This window comes from Bos indicus, chromosome 22 (genome assembly GCF_029378745.1).
Source record: "Bos indicus isolate NIAB-ARS_2022 breed Sahiwal x Tharparkar chromosome 22, NIAB-ARS_B.indTharparkar_mat_pri_1.0, whole genome shotgun sequence".
Taxonomy (NCBI): Eukaryota; Metazoa; Chordata; class Mammalia; order Artiodactyla; family Bovidae; genus Bos; species Bos indicus.
This window is the reverse complement of record NC_091781.1, coordinates 17511600-17536241: the sequence shown is the minus strand read 5'-3', so window position 1 is coordinate 17536241 and position 24642 is coordinate 17511600. Positions and strand designations below refer to the sequence as shown.

Here is a 24642-nt window from a genome sequence, read left to right as displayed (position 1 = left end):
GATTTTCCAGTCAAGAATACTGGAGTGGGTTGCCATTTCCTTCTCCATCTTGGGATAAATCCCTTGGTTTAATAACTTGGTTATGCATTATCCTTTTATGTAATACTGGAATTGATTTACCAAAATACTGTTAAGAATTTTTGCATCTATGTTCATGAAGAATATTGGTCAAAACTTTAAGGCAGGAAGTATTCCTTCCTTTTCAATTTTTTAGAAGAATTATTTTAGAATTGGTATTATTTCCTTCCTTATGTATTTCATAAAATTCAGCACCGAAGCCATTTGGATCTGGAATTTTCTTCCTGGGGATGCAAATTCAATTTAGTTCCCAGATGAAGGAATATTCATGCTTATCTACTTTTCCTTGACTGCTGCTGCTGCTGCTGTCACTTCAGTTGTGTCCAACTCTGTGTGACGCCATAGATGGCAGCCCACAAGGCTCTGTAGTCCCAGGCAAGAACACTGGAGTGGGTTGCCATTTCCTTCTCCAATGCATAAAAGTGAAAAGTGAAAGTGAAGTCGCTCAGTCGTGTCCGACTCTTTATGACCCCATGGACTATAGCCCACCAGGTGCCTCTGTCCATGGAATTCTCCAGGCCAGAATACTGGAGGGGGTTGCTATTCCCTTCTCCAGGGGATTTTCCTGACCCAGGGATCGAACCCAGGTCTCCTGCATTGCAGGCAGATTCTTTACCGTCTGAGCCACCAGGGAAGCTCTGGTTCTATTAATTGATTTTTCTCTTTTCTAGGATCTTTTTTTTTTTGCTTCTTTGAATGCCTGGTAATTTCAATAGGATACTGTTAATTTTATATTGTTGATGGCAAAATTTCATTCTATCCTTAAACTGTATTGTAATTTATTCTGCTGCTGCTGCTAAGTTGCTTCAGTCAAGTCCAACTCTGTGCTACCCCATAGTTGGCAGCCCACCAGGCTCCTCCATCCCTGGGATTCTCCAGGCAAGAACACTGGAGTGGGTTGCCATTGCCTTCTCCAATGCATGAAAGTGAAAAGTGAAAAGTGAAAGTGAAGTCACTCCGTCGTGTCTGACTCTTTGCGACCCCATGGACTACAGCCCACCAGGCCCCTCCGTCCATGGGATTTTCCAGGCAAGAGTACTGAAGTGGGGTCCCATTGCCTTCTCCGGTAGTTTATTCTGAAGCACATCAAACTAGTTGGAGTCAACAAAATCATTTCATGCTTTGCTTTCAAATTTTATCAGGGCAAATTATCAGGAGAAGAGAATGAGAACACAGCCAAAGAAAGACTGAGTAAAAATATCTCCAAAAGATGTAACTGGTAAAGGACTTATTCAAAATAAATAAAGAACTTTTAAAACTCAGTAAGAAAATGAACAACCCAATTAAAAAATAGGCAGAAGATCTGAGCAAAAAAGATTTACCAAAGAAGATATGTAGATGACAAGTAAGCATAGGAAAAGATGCTCCACATCATGTCATTAGAGAATTGCACATTAGAACAATGAGATACCACTATACACCTAACAGAAAGGCAAAAATCCAAACACTAACACCACCATATGCAGTGGGAATGCAAAATGGCACAGACACTTCCAAAGGTAACTTGGCAGTTTCTTAAAAAACTAAAGGTACCTTATGACCCAGCAATCACATTCTTTAGTATTTACCCGAATGAACTGAAAACTTATGTCCACACAAAAACTCACACATGAACATTTAATTATAGTTTTTCTCATAATTGCCAAAAGAGGCAACCAAGATATTCTTCAGTAAGGGAACTGGTCATTGAACTTTGGTACATCCAGAAAATAGATTATTCAGCTCCTAAAAACAATGAGCTATAAAGCCATGAAAAAACTTAGAGGAAGCTTAAATGCATTACTAAGGAAAAGACTATATACTGTATGAATCCAACTGTATGACATTTGGGAAAAGACAAAACTATGAAGATAGGAATAAGATAAGTGGTTGCCAGGGGTTAGGGATAAAGATGAGGCGCACATAGCATTTTTAGTGCAACGAAACTATTCCTGTGTGCCACAACAGTAGAAGTATAGCACTGGATGTTTGTCAAAACCCACAGAATATATAATACCAAGAATGAACTCTAGATAAACTGTGCATTCTGAGTGATAACAAGGTGTCAATGTAGGTTCATCAGTTATAAGAAATGTACCACTCTGGTGGGGGTTGTTTAGAGTAGGAGAGCCTGTGCGTGTGTCAGATCAGGAGAAACATAGGAACTATCAATATTTTCCACTCAACTTTGCTGTGAACCTAAAACTGGCCTAAAAAAGTCTGAAAAAAATTTTGTTATTAAGGAAAATTAAAGCAGCAAGTAGCCTAGAGCAGGGATCAGCAAATAATAGTCCAAGGGTCAAATGCAACCCATGGCCAATTTTTGTATGGTCCTCAAGCTAAGACTGGTACTCATATTTTAGAAAGGATTATAAACAAACAAGAACATTTGACAAAGACCATATGTAGCCTGCAAAGCCTAAACTATGTACTATCTGGCCTTAAGGTAGTTAAGCTTTACTAACAAAGCAGTAACATCTTTCTGAGGCTTCTGCCTAAAGCCTTACACACTAAGAAGTTTTTTCAAGTGTGCCTGGTGGCTGTTGAAATTCAAGCTGTTTCCTGTCCTGTGTGAACTCCAGAATTCTTCTGGAACTAACCTTTCCAAGTTTTTCTCTGGTCTTGGGAAGTTTCCTCTCATTCAAGGCTAGAAGGCTAGGTAGCCAAACACTTGCCCAGATCTTTCTATAGATCTTTAGAGCTCTGTTCTCTCTGTGGGTCCCTCCTTTCTGAGACTCTGTCCTGTCACCATGGCCTCCACAACTTTGATTTCTGTTGTACCTATTCAGTGATACAACAAGATTATTTTGGGCTCCCCCCACCCAGGGCCATAAAACCGCCTGCCAGGTGCTGGAGCTGTAGAGCTCATCATTTTATTTGTTCTCTTTCTCTCAGGGATAACAGTCCTGTGCTACCTTTTTTCCAATATCTGAAAATCCATTGGTTTATATATTTCATCTGGTTTTCAAGCTTCTAAGGGGGGAAAGTAAGTATAGTCTGTTATTCCATCTGGGCTAGGAATAGAAATCTCCATTTACTTTGATTTTTGTGTATTGGGAAAGTTTTTTTTTTTTCCTTACCAAAATATGGTATGATTTTTTTTTAATATAAATTTATTTATTTTAATTGGAGGTTAATTACTTTACAATATTGTATTGGTTTTGCCATACATCAACATGAATCCACCACAGGTATACACGTGTTCCCCATCCTGAACCCCCCTCCCACCTCCCTCCCCGTATCTTCCCTCTGGGTTGTCCCAGTGCAACAGCCCTAAGCAACCAGTATCATGCATCGAACTAAAAATTTTATTTGACTATAGTTGCTTTACAATGTGTTAGGTTCTGCTGTACAGAAAAGTGAATCAGCTACTGTTGCTAAGTTGTGTCTGACTCTTTGTGACCCAATGAACTGCAGCATGCCAAGCTTCTCTATCCATCACTGTCCCCCTGAGTTAGTTCAAACTCAAGTCCATTCAGTCAGTGATGACATCCAACCATCTCATCCTCTGTCATCCCCTTCTCCTCCTCCCATCTCAATCTTTCCCAGCATCAGGGTCTTTTCCAATGAGTCAGCTCCTTGCACCAGGTGCCCAAAGTACTGGAGCTTCAGCTTCAGCATCAGTCCTTACAATGAATATTCAGGGTTGATTTCCTTTAGGATTGCCTGGTTTGATCTCCTTGCAGTCCAGGGGACTCTCAAGAGTCTTCTCCAACATCATAGTTCAAAAGTGTCAATTCTCTGGCGCTCAGCTTTCTTCACAGTCCAACTCTCACATCCACACAAGATTACTGGAAAAATCATAGTCCTTACTATAAAGACCTTTGTGTGCAAAGCGATGGTTCTGCTTTTTAATATGCTGTCAACGTTTGTTATCATGAGAAACTCTGGAATGGATGAAGCACAAGCTGGAATCAAGACTGCCGGGAGAAGTACCAATAACCTCAGATATGTAGATGACAGCACCCTTATGGCAGAAAGTAAAGAAGAACTCAACATTCAGAAAACAAAGATCATGGCATCTGGTCCCATCACTTCATGGGAAATAGATGGGGAAACAGTGGAAAGTGTCAGACTTTATTTTTGGGGGCTCCAAAATCACTGCAGATGATGACTTGGAAGGAAAGTTATGACCAACCTAGATAGCATATTGAAAAGCAGAGACATTACTTTGCCAACAAAGGTCCGTCTAGTCAAGGCTATGGTTTTTCCAGTGGTCATGTATGGATGTGAGAGTGGAACTGTGAAGAAAGCTTAGCGCTGAAGAATTGATGGTTTTGAACTGTGGTGTTGGAGAAGACTCTTGAGAGTCCCTTGGACTGCAAGGAGATCCAACCAGTCCATTCTAAAGGAGATCAGTCCTGGGTGTTCTTTGGAAGGAATGATGCTAAAGCTGAAACTCCAGTACTTTGGCCACCTCATGTGAAGAGTTGACTAATTGGGAGAGATTGGGGGCAAGAGAAGGGGACAACAGAGGATGAGATGGCTGGATGGCATCACCAACTTAATGGACGTGAGTTTGAGTGAATTCCAGGAGTTGGTGATGGACAGGGAGGTCTGGCATGCTGCGATTCGTGGGGTCGCAAAAGTCAGACACGACTGAGTGACTGAAGTGAACTGAAACATGTTTTTAGTTATGCTATTTCTGTCCATGAATATTCCATTCTCTTCCCTTTATTAAAATCAATATTTCTCAAAAAAAAAAAAAAAAAAAAAGAAGAACTAAAGAGCCTCTTGATGAAAGTGAAAGAGGAGAGTGAAAAAGTTGGCTTAAAGCTCAACATTCAGAAAACTAAGATCATGGCATCTGGTCCCATCACTTCATGGCAAATAGATGGGGAAACAGTGGAAACAGTGGCTGACTTTATTTTGGGGGGCTCAGAAATCACTGCAGATGGTGACTGCAGCCATGGAATTAAAAGATGCTTGCTCCTTAGAAGGAAAGTTATGACCAACCAAGACAGCATATTGAAAAGCAGAGACATTACTTTGCTGACAAAGGTCCATCTAGTCAAAGCTATGGTTTTTCCAGGAGTCACATAGGGATGTGAGAGTTGGACTACAAAGAAAGCTGAGCACAGAAGAATTGATGCTTTTGACCTATGGTGTTGGAGAAGACTCGAGTCTCTTGGACTGCAAGGAGATGCAACCAATCCATCCTAAAGGAAATTGGTCCTGAATATGCATTGGAAGGACTGATGCTGAAGCTGAAACTCCAATACTTTGGCCACCTGATGTGAAGAACTGACTCACTTGAAAAGACCCTGATGCTGCGAAAATTTGAAGGCAGGGGTAGAAGGGGACAACAGAGAATGAGAGAGTTGGATGGCATCACTGACTCAATAGACATGAGTTTGAGTAAACTCTGGGAGTTGGCAATGATTGTTCCATGTTTAGTCCTAACTGTTGCTTCTTGATCTGTATATAGATTTCTCAGGAGGCAGGTAAGGTGGTCTGGTATTCCCATCTCTTTAAGAACTTTCCAGTTTGTTGTGATCCACACAGTCAATCCACACATTGTCAATGTGTCAATCCATACACTGAATCACCTGAAAATATACATATACTCTCTCTTTTTTGGACTTTCTTCCCATTTAGGTCACCACAGGTCATTAAGTAGATTTCCCTGTGGTATACAGCAGGTTCTCAATGGTTGCCTATGTAATACATAGTGTCAATATGCATATATGTCAATCCCAATCTCTCAATTCTCCCCACCCCCCTATCCCTCTTGGTATCCACATATTCAGTCTTTACAGCCATGTCTCTATTTCTGCTTTGCAAATAAGATCACCTATTATCATTTTTCTAGATTCAACACAGATGTGTTAATATATGATTAAAATACATTACTTATGATTGACATTAACATGTAGTGAACTTATTGTTGTTTATAAGTGAGTTAAAATATTTTTGAAATCTCCTGGTTTTAATTTTTCTTAGACCCATGTGTTATTTGGAATTGTATTATTTAGTTTCCAAATTATCTGGTGACTTTACAGAGGGCTTTGTTGCTGATTTCTAATTTATTTCATCTTGTGGTAAAGGACAGACTCTTTGTACTGAACGAATTCACAAGGTGAACCTTCTGCACATCCCCAGGGCTCGCTCTCTCTGTGCTACTTTCTCCTCTCCACACTCTGTCTTGCAAACCTTAGCTCCTTCAGCTTCCCTGGTCTTTCTTTCTCCTTAACTCAAGAGCCCACCAGGCTCTGCCTGGGAACCCCTGCTTTCAGCCTAGGAACTGTTACAGTGCTCGTCTCACTTTTTCATCTCTCAGAGATTCCTGTCCTTTGTTATCGTTGTTTCTAACATCTTGAAAACTATTTCATGTGTTTTGCCCATTTACCAGTGGTTGTTTTTTGGGGAGGGTGGAGAGGGGTAGAAGCAGAACTGGCCAGAAGCAGAACTCCCCTAAACTCTAATCTGTAATATGATACACACTGACAACTATAACCCACACAAACAAAAGTTCTTTGGTGTGCTAGACAAATTTTAAGAGTGCACAAAGGCTTAGAGAACTGAGAGAACTGTTGCTCTAAACTTTGCAACGTCCCAGGGCTTAGTTTTAGGCTTTGTTCCCCACAGCACTCTCCTCCCAGGTAATTTAAGTATACAATTTTAAATCACTCATCTGTTTAGTTAGGTAGATTCATCCATTCATACCTAATTCTCTTTTCCACTTGAATATCCACTAGAAAGCCAAATGTAACATAGCAAAATAGGAATTCTGATCCCTTTCCCTATCCACAATCCTTGCCCTGGTCTCCATCTCAGTAAATGGCATCATCATTTCTCCAGCTGCTTGAACCAAAAACATAGGTTCCTGATTCCTCTTTTAGTCATAGGGGTATGTTCAATTCATCAGCAAATACTACTGGCTCTACTTCAAAAGTTTACCTTGAATTGTTGATTTTAGTTCTATGACCACTCTAGAAATGCCACATCTCTGGCCTAATTTACTAAAACAGCCTCACTTCCTACAGGTCTCTCACCTACTTAAAGGAATCTTCCTGGACCAGCAGCTTCATCACTTTCTACCCCTACCTGAAGTCACTTCATAGCACATAACATGAATCTGACACATCTTACTCACTTGTTTACTGTCTGACTATTCCCAATATAATGTAAGCTCCGCTTGAGCTGAGACATTATCTGCTTTTTGAATGTTATATTCCTAGTATCTAGAATATTGTCTGGGATACAATAACTGGTAACCAATAAATAGTACTTGAGTGAAGAGCCATCAGATTGGTTTTCTTACTATTTCTTGCCACCTTACAATTTATTCTCTATTCAGTAGCCATCATCTTTTTAAATGTAGATAAAATCATATTACTTGTCTTTCTAAACTCTCCAATGACTTCCCACTGCAGTAAGAATAAAACCCAAAATATATTCCTAAAAGGTCTTATGGGTCTGGCCCACCTCCCTACACACCACTCATCCCCTCCCCTTCACTCCATTCATACTCACCTACACCGTGTCTGCTTCAGGGCCTCTGTCTTTGATGTCCTCTCTGCCTGGACTACTATTCCTCCAGCTCTGTGAACCATTACTTTTATTTTAAGGTAACAATTCACCTTTTAATTTTAATTGTTACCTCATTTCAAAGGTCAACTCCTTAAGAAAAGCCTTTTCCTGATGACATTATCTAATGTCTCTATAATTTCTATCAAATTACTCCATTTTATTTTTTTATAGCTTGCCACTAAAGGAGACGTGGGTTGGATCCCTGGGTTGGGAAGATCTCCTAGAGTAGGAAAAGGCAATCCACTCCAGTATTCTTGCCTGGAAACTCCGTGGACAGACGAGCTCAGTGGGCAATACTCCAAGAGGTTGCAGAGTCAGACATGACTAAGCGTGCACACATATACACATCAAACATCAACTCTTTAAGGAAAGCCTTTTCCTGATGATATTATCTAATGGCCTCATCAGTTCAGTTCAGTCACTCAGTCGTGTCCAACTCTTTGCGACCCCATGAATTGCAGCATGCCAGGCCTCCCTATCCATCACCAACTCTCGGAGTTCACCCAAACTCATGTCTTCATAATTCCTATCAAATTACTGTGTTATTTTCTTTATAGCATCTGCCATCTAAAATTGTGGTATTTGCTGATTTATTGTTTTTAATGTCTGCTATTAGAATATGACAAATATCAAATATGACAATATGCTATTATCTCTATGACAAGTGGTTCTTGTCGCTGCTCTATACTCAGTATATAGAACAGCAGCTGACACATGGCAGATGCTCAATAAACATTTAGTGAATTAATGAACAACCTAATAAAAAAATAAAGGAAGAAATAAAGCTAACATGTCTTGCCTACTTAAGATTAAGCTGGTACTCTCAGAAAAAGTTTCAGGAGATAATCCCAGAGTGTTCATTAGAAGTTAGTTTTTCTTTTCTTGGCAAAGTATAAAACTATCTATTACCAAGGTAAAGACCATGAAGATTCCCAAAATATGTCTGTCATGGCAGTTAGGCAATTAGAGTAATTCTCTGTCAGGCTAAGATTCCACCTCTTAGCAATTCAGTCTTAACTAAGAAGACTTATCAAAAGCATTTGCAAACTGAAATCCATAGGTAATTTAATAAACTCATTTCATTCAACCCCACATCAAATATACTTTCTACAAATCTGGAACTAAGGCTCAAAATGATTTCACTATTTCTCTCCTCTTCTAAAAGAGGAAGTCATGAATACAAATCTATCCCAAAGACTGCTAAAGAAAATAAGATACAGCATCACAAAACCACCAAAGTTACTCAGTCATAAAATTAAGCTTTTTAAAAGCACTATAACCTGAAACTAAAGCTTAGTCCCTCAAAAAGAAGTTCCCAACTCAGATACAAAGCATGGCACAGGCAAAGGGCTTCAAGCTGAGCATCTGGTGAGTGTGGGTTTAATTTCCAGTCCTGCTTTTTACTAATAGTTATGTGGGCAATTTATCTAAGCCAAACAATAAATCAAGAGTAAAAGTAATATTTCCGATTATGTACAGATGCAATACCCGCTTTCCCAGAGAGTCTCCTGGAAAATGTATCCCACTAAAACAAGAAAAAAGAAGAGGTGGATTTGGATCCTGAAAATAAGTCAGCTGCCATAGGAGGGAGGCTAGGATACCCAGAAGACTGGTGACAGGGAGCCCCCCAGAGCAGCCATGAAGGAGGCCCAGAGAGAGCAGCCACAGTGGACTGCAAAAGAGCTGGGGCTGCTTCAGGCAAGAGGCTCCTGAGAGAAAAGTGAGTTGATGAACTATCTATGAGGTTCACTGTAAAGTGACTCACATTTCTGATGGAAAGTTTAGAGATAAATTAATACCATATAAATAGAAAACTAAGCACATGAAATGATTAATTATAGGAAAAACAGAACGTTTTCCTGAAAGGAATTACAAGTATAAGGACGGAAAAAATAATTTTCCCTTTAATGCTCTCAGTTCTTAGCTGGGGTGTTATAACAAAAGACAGATTTATATAAGAAAAACAAAACAGATGCTTATTAACATATATACCTCATGTGTTTACAGAAGACACCCAGAGAAAAACTCTTAAGCCACTCAGAGGTGATTTACAACACTGGCTTAAATATCATCTTCAGCTAGATTAATAAAAAAAAAAAAAAGAAAGGTGTGGGGGAGGCCAGTTATGGGGAGATGGCCAGGAAAAACACAGTAACCAAGAGTGAAATCTGTTATGCTGATTTAAGTCCAAGCCTTCTCCAGCAACAGGAAACTAACCTACTTCTAGGTTAGGGATAGAGAGGGGAGGAGGGACAGACGCCTTTGAGCTGTGCTGTGCTTAGTCACTTTAGTTGTGTCCGACTCTGTGCAACCCCATGGATTCTAAGTCCCCCCAGGCTCCTCCATCCATGGGGATTCTCCAGGCAAGAATACTGGCATGGGTTGCCATGCTCTCCTCTAGGCGATCTTCCCAACCCTGGGATCAAACTCAGGTCTCCTGCACTGCAGGTGGATTTTTCACCATCTGAGCCAAATGGAGGGGAGACAGAGAGCTTTTCTTTCTGTTGCTTCTCAAATGCCTTCTCCTCAAAGAAATATGCCACGGTGACATATTCTTGGGAAGTGGCATATTCTGCTACCCTTCATAACCACCATATGTATGCTAGCTGGTTCAAACTGTATACCAAGCTTATTAAAAAATTAGGACAATATTCAGAGCTTGAGAGGAAGGCGAAGAATCACGATTTAAAATGGAGCTAAGTTTTCATTTTTCAAATTAGGACTTTAATCAGTTGTTAACATGGAAAACTGAAAAATTCTCCAAGAAATAGTAGAAAGAATAATCTTTTATAAAAATGAAGGTAATTATTATAACAAAAGCCCAAAGGCTTGACAGTTGTTAGTTCAAGGAAATGGAAATGGAGACAGGTTGGTGGTGGAGGAGGCAGATTTTTTTATATAAGCCTTATAGAAATGTGATCTAAAAAAAGTATATTAAAACATTAACAAAAATGTTTTTAAAAAAGAAGAGCTATCAATGGCATATTTAGATCCTGATACTAAATGAAACTGTGACTAAAACTATAATGATAATAAGCACTTGAGCTTTAGGAAGTGCCCCCAAAGGTTTTTTTTGTTTTTTTTTTTTGTTTGTTTTTTAATTATCATTAAAGTATAAACTGTGGGAAATTCTCAAAGCGATGGGAATATCAGACCACCTGACCTGCCTCTTGAGAAACCTATATGCAGATCAGGAAGCAACAGTTAGAACTGGACATGGAACAACAGACTGGTTCCAAATAGGAAAAGGAGTACGTCAAGGCTGTATATTGTCACCCTGCTTATTTAACTTATATGCAGAGTACACCATGAGAAATGCTGGACTGGAAGAAGCACAAGCTGGAATCAAGATTGCCGGCAGAAATATCAATAACCTCAGACATGCAGCTGACACCACCCTTACGGCAGAAAGTGAAGAGGAACTCAAAAGCCTCTTGATGAAAGTGAAAGTGGAGAGTGCAAAAGTTGGCTTAAAGCTCAACATTCAGAAAACGAAGATCATGGCATCTGGTCCCATCACTTCATGGCAAATAGATGGGGAAACAGTGGAAACAGTGTCAGACTTTATTTTTGGGGGCTCCGAAATTACTGCAGATGGTGACTGCAGCCATGAAATTAAAAGACGCTTACTCCTTGGAAGGAAAGTTATGACCAACCTAGATAGCATATTGAAAAGCAGAGACATTACTTTGCCAACAAAGGTCCATCTAGTCAAGGCTATGGTTTTTCCAGTGGTCATGTATGGATGTGAGAGTTGGACTATGAAGAAAGCTGAGCGCCAAAGAATTGATGCTTTTGAAATGTGGTGTTGGAGAAGACTCTTGAGAGTCCCTTGGACTGCAAGGAGATCCAACCAGTCCATCCTAGAGGAGATCAGTCCTGGGTGTTCTTTGGAAGGAATGATGCTAAAGCTGAAACTCCAATACTCTGGCCACCTCATGTGAAGAGTTGACTCAATGGAAAAGACCTTGATGCTGGGAGGGATTGAGGGCAGGAGGAGAAGGGGACGACAGAGGATGAGATGGCTGGATGGCATCACCAACTCAATGGACATGAGTTTGAATGAACTCCGGGAGTTGGTGATGAACAGGGAGGCCTGGCGTGCTGCCATTCATGGGGTCACAAAGAGTCGGACATGACTGAGCGACTGAACTGACACAGGCACAGCTACCTGACTGACAAAACAGTGATGTGCTCACATCTGGTACCTGTGCACTTCCTCCTTCCTCCCCACAGGTCACAGCTGGACCTGCCCCTTCAAAGCTTAAAAAGTGAAAAAAGAAAACAGTTATCTTAGCACAACTAAGACATACCATTTATGGGATACTCAATCAGCAAATATTAACTCTCCACCATTGGCTGGGCACTTTAAATGTAAATTTAAATTGGAAACCAACCAAACAACCAAAGAATAAACAGCTACCTAATTGACAAAACAGTAATGTGCTTGCACTGGGAAAGACGCATACAAACATCATTAAGGAAAATGAAGTGACAAAGTTGGGAAGCTGGTAATAATGAATAAAATAAAAACTATTTTTGGCACAAATTTGCAAGCTACAGAGTACTGAAATTCTTTACAGAAACATTGTCACTGAGTGGTCTGAGGACAGGATGGTAAGTCAGGAATATTTCCATTTGAATCCCATTTTCTTCTCACAGAGATGCTTTGACAGCAACTAATTAATATTTGCAAAATGCTTAGTGATGAGCTCCAAGTATAATGTGAGTCACAAATTAAAGAGCAGGCACATTTGACAAAATTCAGTGCCCATTTATGATTAAAACTCTTCAAAAAATGAACATAGAAGGAACCTACTGCAACACAGTAAAGGCCATATATGATAAGCCTGCAGCAAACATTTATTCTCAATGGTGAGAAACTGAAAGCATTCCCCCTAAGACTAGGAAGAAGACAAGGGTGTTCGCTTTCACCACTATTACTCAACATAGTTCTGGAAGTCCTAGCTACAGCAATTAGAGAAGAAAAAGAAATAAAAGGAATCCAGATAGGAAAAGAAGTAAAGCTCTTACATTTTACAGATGACATGATAAAGGACATAGAAAACCCTAAAGATAGTATCTGAAAATTACTAGAGCTAATCAGTGAATTTAGCAAAGTTGCAGGATACAAAATCAATACACAGAAATCACTTGCATTTCTATGAACAATGAAAAATCAGAAAGAGAAATTAAGGCATCAATCCCATTCACCATTGCAACAAAAAGAATTAAATATCTAAGAATAAACTCACCTAAGGAGACAAAAGAACTGTACAGAAAATTATAAGACACTAATGAAAGAAATCAAAGAGGACATAAACAGATGGAGAGATATTCCATGTTCCTGGGTAGGAAGAATCAATATTGTGAAAATGATTATACTACCAAACCCCATCTACAGATTAAATGTGATATCCCTATCAAATTACCAATGGCATTTTTCACAGAACTAGAACAAAAAAATTCACAATTCATATGGAAACACAAAAGACCCAGAATAGCCAAAGCAGTCTTGAGAAAGAAGAATGGAGCTGGAGGAATCAACCTTCCTGACTTCAGATTATACTACAAAGCTACAGTCATCAAGACAGTATGGTACAGGCACAAAAACAGAAATAGAGACCAGTGGAACAAGATAGAAAACCCAGAAATAAACCCATGCACCTATGAGTACCCTATTTTTGATGAAGGAAGCAAGAATGTACAGTGGGGCTAAGACAGTCTCTTCAATAAATGGTGCTGGGAAAACTGGACAGCTACATGTAAAAGAATGAAATTAGAATACTTTCTAACACCATACACAAAGATAAACTCAAAATGGATTAAAGACCTAAATGTAAGACCAGAAACTATAAAACTCTTAGAGGAAAACATAGGTAGAACACTCGATGACATAAATCAAAGCAAGATCCTCTATGACCCACCTCCTAGATTAATGGAAATAAAACAAAAGTAAACAAGTGAGACCTGATTAAACTTAAATGCTTTTGCACAGCAAAGGAAACTATAAGCAAGGTGAAAAGGTAAACCTCAGAATGGGAGAAAATAATGGCAAATGAAACAACTGACAAAGGATTAATTTCCAAAATATACAAGCAGCTCATACAACTGAATACCAGGAAAACAAACAACCCAATCAAAAAGTGAGAAAAAAACCTAAACAGACATCTCTCCAAAGAAGACATATAGATGGCTAATAAACACATGAAAAGATGCTCAACACTGCTCATTATTAGAGCAATGCAAATCAAAATCACAATGAGATATCACCTCACACTGGTCAGAATGGCCATCATCAAAAAGTCTGCAAGCAATAAATGCTGCAGAGGGTGTGGAGAAAAGGGAATGCTCTTGCACTGTTGGTGGGAATGTAAATTGATATAGCCACTATGGAAGATGGTATGGAGATTCCTTTAAAAACTAGGAATAAAACCACCATATGACCCAGCAATCCCACTCCTAGGCATATATCCTGAGGAAACCAGGGTTGAAAAAGACACATGTACCCCATTGTTCATTGCAGCACTATTTACAATAGCTAGAACATGGAAGCAACCTAGATGTCCATCGACAGATGAATGGATAAAGAAGTTGTGGTACATATACACAATGGAATATTACTCAGCCATAAAAAGGAACACATTTGAGTCAGTTCTGATGAGGTGAATGAACCTAGAACCTATAACACAGAGTGAACTGAGTCAGAAAGAGAAAAATAAATATCACATTCTAACACACATATACAGAATCTAGAAAAATGACTCTGAAGAATTTATTTACAGGGCAGCAGTGGAGAAACAGACATAGAGAATAGACTTATGGACAAGGGGAGAGGGGAGGAGAGGGTGAGACGTATGGAAAGAGTAACATGGAAACTTATGTAAACTTTTACCATATGTAAAATAGCCAACGGGAATCTGCTGTATGGCTCAGGAAACTCACAAAGGGGCTTGGTACCAACCTAGAGGGGTGGGATGCGGAGGGAGACAGGAGGGAGGTTCCAAAGGGAGGGGATATATATATATACATATACCTATGGCTGATTCATGTTGAGGTTTGACAGAAAACAACAAAATTCTGTAAAGCAATTATCCTTCAATAAAAATATAAATTAAAAAAACAAAACAAAACTTGTAACTCATCAAAAAAAGAAAAGAGCAGGTACACGCTTGCAAAAAAAAAAGTCACTGTCTGAGTAAACATTCAACCAAAATTCAGTCTCTTAAGTAAAATTAACAGGAGGGGGTTTGCACTGAACATTAATATACAAAACATATTTTTAAAAAATTACTTAAGATGAAAAACCGCAAGCCAAGTCTTTTGCAAATAAAGAAAGTGTAGTATAACTTACGATATTTACTGTGAATTTCATCTATTTCCTTTTCTGTTTGGTTCTTTGTAAAAACCATTACCTAAAAAAATGAAATATTCTTAATTAAAAATTTTTTTAAATGACAAAAAAGAAATTAGTACAATAAACTTAAAAATCTCTAATGTGGATGTTTAAAATTGAGGAAAATAATCTCTCATCCCTGTTTTATATAGACCAAGAAGATTAACTCCTATTTACTTCTTTTAATACTGCAATTAATATATGTTTTACTTACATCAGTAGAGAATGCAACACTGATTCTACTAGAATATATAAAGCATTAACACAAAAGTCAATTAAATTTCCTATGTTCAATATTTAATTTTTCACATTTATTAGTACAACAGGTTACACAAGACTGAAGAGACATTTAGTAGGTCATTAATAAGGCAGATCTCCCTGTTTGTCTCCTATCTTTTCCCAATCTAACTCTCAAGTCTACCACAAAGGTAATATGTAGAGAACATGCAATACAAAACTTCATATGTTAAATTTCTAGTTCATTTTTTAAAATATTAAACTTCAAAGATCAAAAACGTACTGACACAATTCATTATAGTCTCCAACTTATAGTTAGCACACGGGTAATAATGAAATAAACAAAAATCTCATTTTTTTCCTATCTGATTATAAACTTACTTGCCTAAAGTTGTTGCTTTCCTTACAAACACGCTACCGATGGCCTAGAAAATGTCTACATGGGAGAGCCCAAAACACTTCCTCCAGTGTAAAGGACACAATGACTATTTTCTTCTTTGATACCCTTTCCTCAAGTTTTGGACCATCAAGCTAGAGGAAGGCAATAGTGAAGGAATTTAGGTCTCTGATTCCCTCAACAAGCTCAACAGATGCTCAATCCTCATCAACTCTTACAATTACTTAACTTCTCAACCAGTATAATCATAGAATTGCAGAATGCCAGCGCTAAAAGGGGACCTCAGAGATCATGCAGTTCAACCCATGAGTCTTACAGATGAAGATCCTAAGGGTCACACAGGTTAAATGGTAAACAGTTTAAATGCAACTGTCAGAGACAGGGTCAATACCAAGGTTACCTGATGTACAGGCACATGACTTTCCCAAAAAACTATAATTCACTAATAAACTCTACTTTGGATTGATTTTGTGCCAGAAGACTGCTAAATACAATAGAATTTTGTACTAAAAATGAGCTGCAAGTAAATCATAATACATTAAATGGATAAGTATTTTAGTACATTTGCCACTGAACAGATTCAATACCAGTTTGCTTTAATTTCTAGGGTATTCAACGTTTCTTTCCTTCATTTCTACCAAGATACTTAAAAAGATCATCAACATACACTTTCATTGAGTTTACTAGCTTCAAAACGCATCCGAGTCTTCTCCATATTTTCAATTTCTTGAACTATTTCAGCAGCTGTTAAAACAAGGACATACAGCCAATATTAATTACATGACATTGCTCAATGTACTCTAGTTATATGACTATTAACACTGAAGCTAGATGATGAGTATACGTGAACTCCCTGTTTGGTCTTTGTAAATATTTTTCTGTAAGTCTAAAGTTATTTCAAAATAAAAGAGGAAAAAAAAAAAAAAAGAACACAGAGTTAAAACATTTAACTTTTACACATGCAATTATAGTTTAAAAAATAACCAGAAAGACAGCAAAGTCATTTTGCTCTTTCCTTTGAGTAAACAGATATAAACAGCAGTTCCAATAAAATATGAAAATCAATGTTAGTGTGAATTCTATTCTTCGGGGATATCCACTCTAATGTCAATGTACAAAATGTTATAAGAAGCTATTTTTCAAAGAAAGTCAAAGGTCTCTAAATAGCGGGGAGGGGGGGGGGATGACCCAGACTCCAGAATTTCTGTCAGTAGGTGTAGTTACCAATCACATACATCAAAGAGACCTGGAATATGCTCCATCTCATATGTAAATACCTTTGACTGCAAATATCATGAAATTTACCAATGCTATCTTTCTGCCTACTAGGCCAACACATTAAGACTAAGGTACATATGGTGTAGGGGAAAGAACCACAAGCCCTGACACACAATTTATACATAAAAGGATACTATGTCTAGAAAGGAGTGTAAATGACGTACAACAAACACACCATTAGGCATGGTTGACACTATTTAGGCTGGATAACTGGTAAACAGGGGAAATCATCATATTCTTCACCATAAGAATTTAAATTCTATATAAATTTACACAAAATCCCTATTAAAAAGTTTCTTACAAAACCCATAGTCCTTGAGAGGATCATTTAAGAATGCAATCATCTCAAAGTTTATTTTTCAAGGACTGAGAGGTACCCCTTGCCTCCCTAATATAATTAAAACCAGTAGAAACAATGTAAACAGTCTCTATGAGCTGAACAGCTATCATAAATCTACTGAATCATGGTATAACAGAAAACCAAAGGGACCACTTGCATTCTGCCCAATCCACTCACACAAGTATCACTCAAGATACAGAACATCTGGCATATTACTCTCTTCTAAGATATTAAGGAGACTGTATTAGGACTAGATGCAACTCAGGAGCTTAAATCTTTCAGGGGGACTTCTGATTCTGTTTATGATATAAAGACCTGGATATAGTGTCACTCACACCCTAGTAACAAGAAAAGCCTGAATAACTTATAAAACTGTAACTCTTCTTCAATCTATCAGAGCTAAGTTCACAGAGAAACCAACTAGCCTGAAATCTAAGGAAAGTCAGATGCCTTCGCATCGGGAGCTGCGTTAGGCATTACTGACAAAATGGAGGCACGGCCCCAGCCCTGTCTCCTCATTCCGCAGGCAGGGTCCCGGGATGAAGGAGTTAGGCCTAGTAATTCTGACTTGTTTTTTCCCCTCCTCGGCTGAGTTGACTGAAAAGGAATATTAAGGTGCTTATTGTTCTTGAGAGGAGCATGAGAAGGCACAAAGCCTTCTGCAGCTATGCTCAGAGAATAATTCATAAAGTTAATCACTGACATTTGTTTAAGGACTTTTACAAAAGAGTGTTCCAGGATGAGCACATAGGCTGCAGCTTGAGGCCACGGGAGGGATTGCTACTGAAGCCTATTTGTGAGGAAAATGTTTATGGCAAAGGAGTTTACTGAATTTAGGGCTTAGAAATAATTAAAATAGTTAGAAGTTAAAGATTTAAGGAATGTTGTAAAGTTAGCATATTTTACTATAGCTTATAGAAGTTAGGAATTTTTAGAGACTCTATAGTTAGAAGCCTTTTTAAGAGATAGTGAGCTCAGGATGTTAGGGGCAAACAGGATTTAGGAAGATAAGTAGTAAACTGAGGAATGTAGCATGAGTTACAATGTAATCACAAGTTAACTATAGGACACATTAGAGGAAGTAGATAATAGATGGTAAGGCTGATTCTGAGAATCACTGAAGCAGAAACTCTGTTTGAAGAGCAACAGTGATTTATGGACATAATAAATTTGGGTGAGGGGAAACTGAAAATGCCAAACCTCTGACCTAATGCTTTTGTAAAAGTATAAAAGAGAATCTTAAACTTGAAATAAATAGGCAGTCCAAGAAAACTGAGAGGCTGCCTCATCACGGACACCATTCATCTCTTCAGGTTGAATCCCTGGCTGCTGGAGCTGGACTCCGGCACCTTCGAGAAGACGGTTATGAGTACTGGCTGACATAATTAAAACAAGGATAATCCTATTGCTGGGTAAGAACATTTCAGATAACCTTTCTAATGGATTGTAAAAGGCCAAGGGTGAACCACCATAACTGCATAAAAATCCTGGGAAGCTTAGATGCAGAGCTCACACCAAATTCAAGGTTATTTTCTATAGACTTTACTGGGTATTCTTAAGAACTACCGAAGGAAAGGTGAGAATCAGAAAAAGTATCCCTCCACATCCAAGCCTGGGAAAGGAGAACAGCCTCCACTGCAGGAAGGACATGAAGCCCCATTCCTCTAACCCTTAGGAAACAAAACCGTTAAGCCACTGAGGGAAGGTCAGCAAAACTGAAGACCCCAGAGCACAGGTAAATGGAGACAGGAAACAAACAAAATCCTCTACTCTGGCAGAGAGGTCAGGAAACCCTGGGCCCTGATCACTAGAGGACCCTTGCCACTCGGGGAGGCACAGGGTCACTGAGAGCCCCACCCAAGACCCAGGATCAAGAGCCTGCCTAAGACAGAGGCTAAGCTAGAAAAACAGTGAACAACCTCATGCCCCCTACCATGAACAGGACCTCCATGTGATAAGTAGCTGTAATCAGCCACTGGGAGAGAAGTGAGCATGGAAAGAGACTTTTTCAGGTATGGGTACACAGGGAAAACCTAAGTGTGAGTGAGGCAGAAACATTTTAAAAAGAAAGTTCTGGTAACTCAGGCACCAACCTAAGCACAGGGGATATGAAACTGGTGGTCAACTACAGATAACTACAGCAACAAAAAAACCCAATCAACCACACACGCAGTAAAACCAGTCAACCACACACACAGTAAAGTCCTAGCAGAAGAGGAGACAAGTGCATTTTTCAGTCATTCACACTATTTACTTCAGTATTTAGCATCTCAAATATTGTCTGCTTTTAACCAAATTTACAAGATATATGAACAAGCAAGCAAATAACAATAACAAAATCAAACTCAGATATCACCCAGATTTTAGAACTACCAGCCATGATATTTAAAATAACTATGATAATTGCTAAAATATCTAGTGGAAAAGATGAACAACATGCATTAACAGATGGGTCATTTCAGGAGAGAGATGACACCATCAAGAAGAATAAAATAGAAATGTTAGGAAAAAAAAAAAAAATTAAGAGAGATACTTGACCCAGCTAAGGAAAGAATTGGTGGACTTGAAAATGAGATTGATGGTATTACCCAAACTGAAACAGAAAAAAGGGGAAGAGGGAAACACACACAAAAAAACAGGAGTAGAGTATCTAAAAGCTGAGGGACAATATCAAATGGTCTAATAAACATGTCATAGAAATCCCATAATAAAAAAGGGAGAAGAAATATTTGAAGACCTAATGGCCAGAATCTGCTAAATATAATGAAGATATCAAACACAAATGCAACAAGCTCAAAGCATATCAAGCAAAATAAATAACAACAACAAAAAATAACAAAACGAAAACACAACAATATAGACAGAGAAAATCTTGCAGCCAGTCAGAAAAAGGGATTTACTATACAAAAAAAAGGCCAAGTTACATCATGTTTCTCATAAAAAACTATTCAAGCCAGAAGAAAATGGAATGAAAAAGTACTGGGAGTGGTTAAGAACCCATGGACCTAGAATTCTATGTCAATGGAAATATTTTTTAGAAGTAAAAAGATAAATAAAAACTGAGACAAACAAAAACTGAGAGAATATATTATTAGCAGACCAGTTCCACATTAAGTGTTAAAGGATGTTCTTCAAGCAGAAGAAATATAAAACCAGAAATTCATCTCTATAAGAAACAAAGTGCTAGAAATGGTAAAAATGAAGATAAATAGGAAATATATTTTTCTTATTTTTAACTCCAATACTTTGGCCACTTGATGAGAAGAACCGACTCATTGGAAAAGACCCTGATGCTGGGAAATGTTGAAGGCGAGAGGAGAAGGGGACAACAGAGGATGAGATGATTGGATGGCATCACCAACTCTATGGACAAGCTCCAGGAGTTGGTGGTGGACAGGGAAGCCTGGAGTGCTACATGTAGTCCAAGGGGTCGCAAAGAGTCGGACATGACTGAGTGACTGAACTGAACTGACTCTTAACTGTTATAAAAGATAATGGTCTGTTTAGAGGAAAGTGTCTTTGTTCAGATTTCTTACTAGAAGTAAGGAGGAAACTACACAATGAAGACGCTGACAAAACTGCCATCACAAATAAAGGGCACAAAGACGTCAAATCCCTCCAGATGAGATGTTCTGAGGACAAAACATCACTTATATAGTATTCTGGCCACAAATGCCAACCTGAATGTAATTATAACAAAACACAGGGCAAAGCCAAAATGAGAAACATTCTATTTGGGAAAAAACCCAACAATAACAAAGACTGTATTCTTTTAAAATGCCACTGTCATAAAAGACCAAGCAAGGCTTAGGAACTGTTCCAGAATGAAAGAGATTGAAAGGACATTACAACTAAATTTAATATTGTGATTCAAAACTGGATCATGTACTGGAGTGGGGAAACAATCTATAAAGGCCATTTTTGGGTCAACTGCTGAAACTAGAATAGAGATGAAAGTTGATACTCGTACTGCAGCAATAAAAGAGAACATCTCTTTTTCTAGGAAATACACAATGAAGCATTTAGCAGACAAGATTATATGCCCTATTCTCGGTTTAATAGAAAAATATATGTAAATAAAGAAGCACACACACAAACACATATATATTAATACATAAAGCGAATGGAACAAAATGCTAATAGGTAAATCTGTGTGCAGGGTATCTATGTATTCTTTATGATAATGTTTCAAATTTCCCATAAATTCAAAATTATTTCAAAATATAGGTTTTTTTTTAATGCTAAATTAAGACTTTCAGACAAATAAAAGCTGAAGGAACTTGTCTCAACAAAACGTGTGCATTACAAGAAAGATTAAATGAAGATTTTCAGGCCAAAAGAAAAAGATAGAAACCTAGTTTCTAAAAGCAAAGAAATGAAGAATAACACAAACAGTGAAAGTATAGGCATATAAAGACTTCCCTTCTCAACTTTTAAAATCTTTTTAAAGGAAAATTGACAGTTTAAAGCAAAAATGGTAAAGTATAATGAGATTTATAACAAAGAAGACAAATGACAATAAAACCGGGATGGATCAAGGTCAAGATGGTGGAACAGGAGGATCTGGGGTCCATTCTTCCCCTACATCAAGAATACATCTACAAGTGGAACAATTTGCACAGAGCACCTGCTGAACACGAGTAGAGGACCTCAGACACCTAAAACCAAAGACGGAAGGAGTGAGGTCCTTACGTAACACATAGTATAATGTTATTTGAATGTGGACTCTGATAAGTTGAAGATGCAAATGGTAAACTCTAGAATAATCACTAAAAGAACAGAGATACAGCTAATAAACCAATAGTGAAGATAAAATATAGAATTAAAAATAATCTAGAAGAAAGCAAGAAAATAAAGCAAAAAAACAAAGAATGGACAAGACAGATAGAAAAGAGCAAGTTTGTAGACTTAAATCCCACCAAACAGATTAAATGTAATGAAAAAGTTTTAAACTCTACAATTTAATGGCATATCTTGTCAAATTAAATTTAAAAAGCAGATCCAAACCATATCCTGCCTACCAAAAACCATAGTTTAAACACAATATGTTTAAAGAAAAAAGTGAAATAAGGTTATTACTCACAGAATATTACCAGAGACTAAAACAACTATTTCATTATAATAGATTAATTCATCAAAAACACATACCAATACTAAACGCACATGCACCTAATTGGTGACATTCAAAAATGTAAAGAAAACAGAATATACTGAAAGGAAAAATTAAAAACTTATAAATATCCTTTGAGATTTCAATAATGTTCTTAGTAAGTGACAGAATCACTAAACATAGCATCAGTAATGATGTAGAAGACTTGAGTATAATACTTTAGCAACTTTACATTATTAACATTAGAGATCATTGAACAAATAAAGCAAAATTTTCAAGTGCCTAAGGAACACTCACCGAGGAAGACCTAATGCTGCGTTATAAAACAAGTCTCAATAAATGTAAAGGGCCCCAAATCATACAGAACTGCTTCAATGGAATCAAATTTGAAATGAATAAAGGTATCTGAGAAATACTGAAAACACTTCCAAATAATCCATGAGTCAAAGAAGAGATCACAACAAAAACCAGAAAATATTTTAACTGAATGAAAAGGAAAACGCAAGAGAAATAAAAGCATATGGCTACATACAAATCTATAAGCCCACGTGCATAGTAGCTTTACCCAGAAGAGCCAAAAACTGGAGACAAGTCCAATTGCCTATTAGTAGTCATTTATTCATCATTTCAAAATCTAGAACATTTCCTTTACCCTCAAAAGTTCTTCTGCCCAGTAAGTTCCCTCCTCCTTACCCTTAAACCCTGGGACATACTGATCTCTTCTACGCCCCCCAAAGTTTTGTCTTTCCCAAAATGCCAGATAAATGTTTTCAAAGTGTACAGCATGTAGTCTTTTTTATGTCAATGCTTTTGAGATTTATCCACATTGTTGCATTTATCAGTAGTTGATTCATTTTTATTGCTAAGCAGTGCTCCATTGTATGGTTCCACCACAATTTGCATACAACCATTCACCTATTAATAGACAATCTCAATAAACAACAAAGCTGGAGGAACTACATTACCAGACAGCAAGATCTACTATAAATCACTCATTAAATAATTAAGACACTGCAGTAGTGGCACAAGGATAAATAAACGACCCAACGGAACAAAACAATGTTCAGACCCACACATAACACAGCTGATTTTCAAACAAGAGGTACTAACAATTCAAAGGGAAAAGGATGCTTTTTCAATAAATGCTGCTACCTCAATTAGCTGATCATATGGAAACAACACAAGAGAATCTCACCTCTTATCATGCAACATATGCTTAAACCAATTTCAGATAAATTGTAGGATGAAAGGTAGATGCAAAAAGAATAATGCTTTTAGGGAAAAAAAAAATGATCATGTGGTAGGCAAAGACATAAAAAGTAGTATCTGATGGAAAATGCAACAAATTGGATACAAAATTTAAAATTTCTACCTTGCAAATGAAGCCATTAAGAGAGTGAAAAGATGAAAGGAGATTAAGCAAATATATACCCAGGAAGATCTGTATCCAGAAAAATTCATGTAATCCCAGAAATAAATTAAGAAGCAATAGATCCACAACATAAAAAAATTGGGCATAAGACTTAAATGGATATTTAACCCAGGAGAATATCCAGATGGCCAATAATTATATAAAAATATGGTGACCACTATAAGCCATTAGAGAAGCAAAAATTAAAACCATAATGAGATACTACCATGGACACACTAGAATGGCCAAAAAGGAAAACTCACAATACTGATGATGATAATGATGTGGAAAAACTGGAATTCTCATACCTTCCTGATGAGAGCACACATTGGCACCTGGGTTTCTTTCTGTACCCAGGAAAGTTAAACGTTTGCAAAAACAATTTCACACGTAGGTATACATAATGCCTAACAATGTGTGCCTATGACCACCAAGAGACCTGCGAAAGATTACTCATAACAGCATTATTCTTTAAGAGCCAAAGAATGGAAAAACCCAGGTGTCCGTCAACCATGGACATTTGTGTAATATGTCCTATTCATATAATGGAATACGCTATAGCAACAAAAATTTTTTAAAAATCACAACTGTACACAAAAACATGGACAAATCTTATAAACATAATGTTGTAGAAAATTAAGCCAGACTCGAAAGAATGTGTAAGCTACTTATTATTCCATATTTAAGATAAAATATACGCAAAATGAATACATGGTTTTAGATGTCAGGAAGGTGGTCATCTGTGAGGATCAAGGCAGCAACTGTTGGGAGGAGTGGGCTGGCCTTCTAGGATTCTGGCAGGGCTCTGAGGAGTTGCTACAAAGGCACCTTCCCTGAACTTTGTGATAATTCACTGAACAATACCTTTATAACTTGTGTAATT

The 24642-nt window shown here is 37.7% G+C and overlaps 1 protein-coding gene across 5 annotated transcripts in view; it reads right to left on the bottom strand.

The window, feature by feature from the left end:
- The window catches only part of RAD18 (RAD18 E3 ubiquitin protein ligase), a 111702-nt gene that overhangs the window by 54586 nt on the left and 32474 nt on the right, over positions 1–24642 (bottom strand). For all 5 annotated transcript variants that reach the window (XM_019985070.2, XM_019985071.2, XM_019985073.2 and 2 more), the window contains 2 exons: positions 16288–16364; positions 14945–15005 (listed from right to left, as the gene is read on the bottom strand). In XM_019985070.2, the coding sequence (XP_019840629.2) occupies positions 14945–15005; positions 16288–16364 (138 nt within the window). The remainder of the gene's footprint in view (positions 1–14944; positions 15006–16287; positions 16365–24642) is intronic.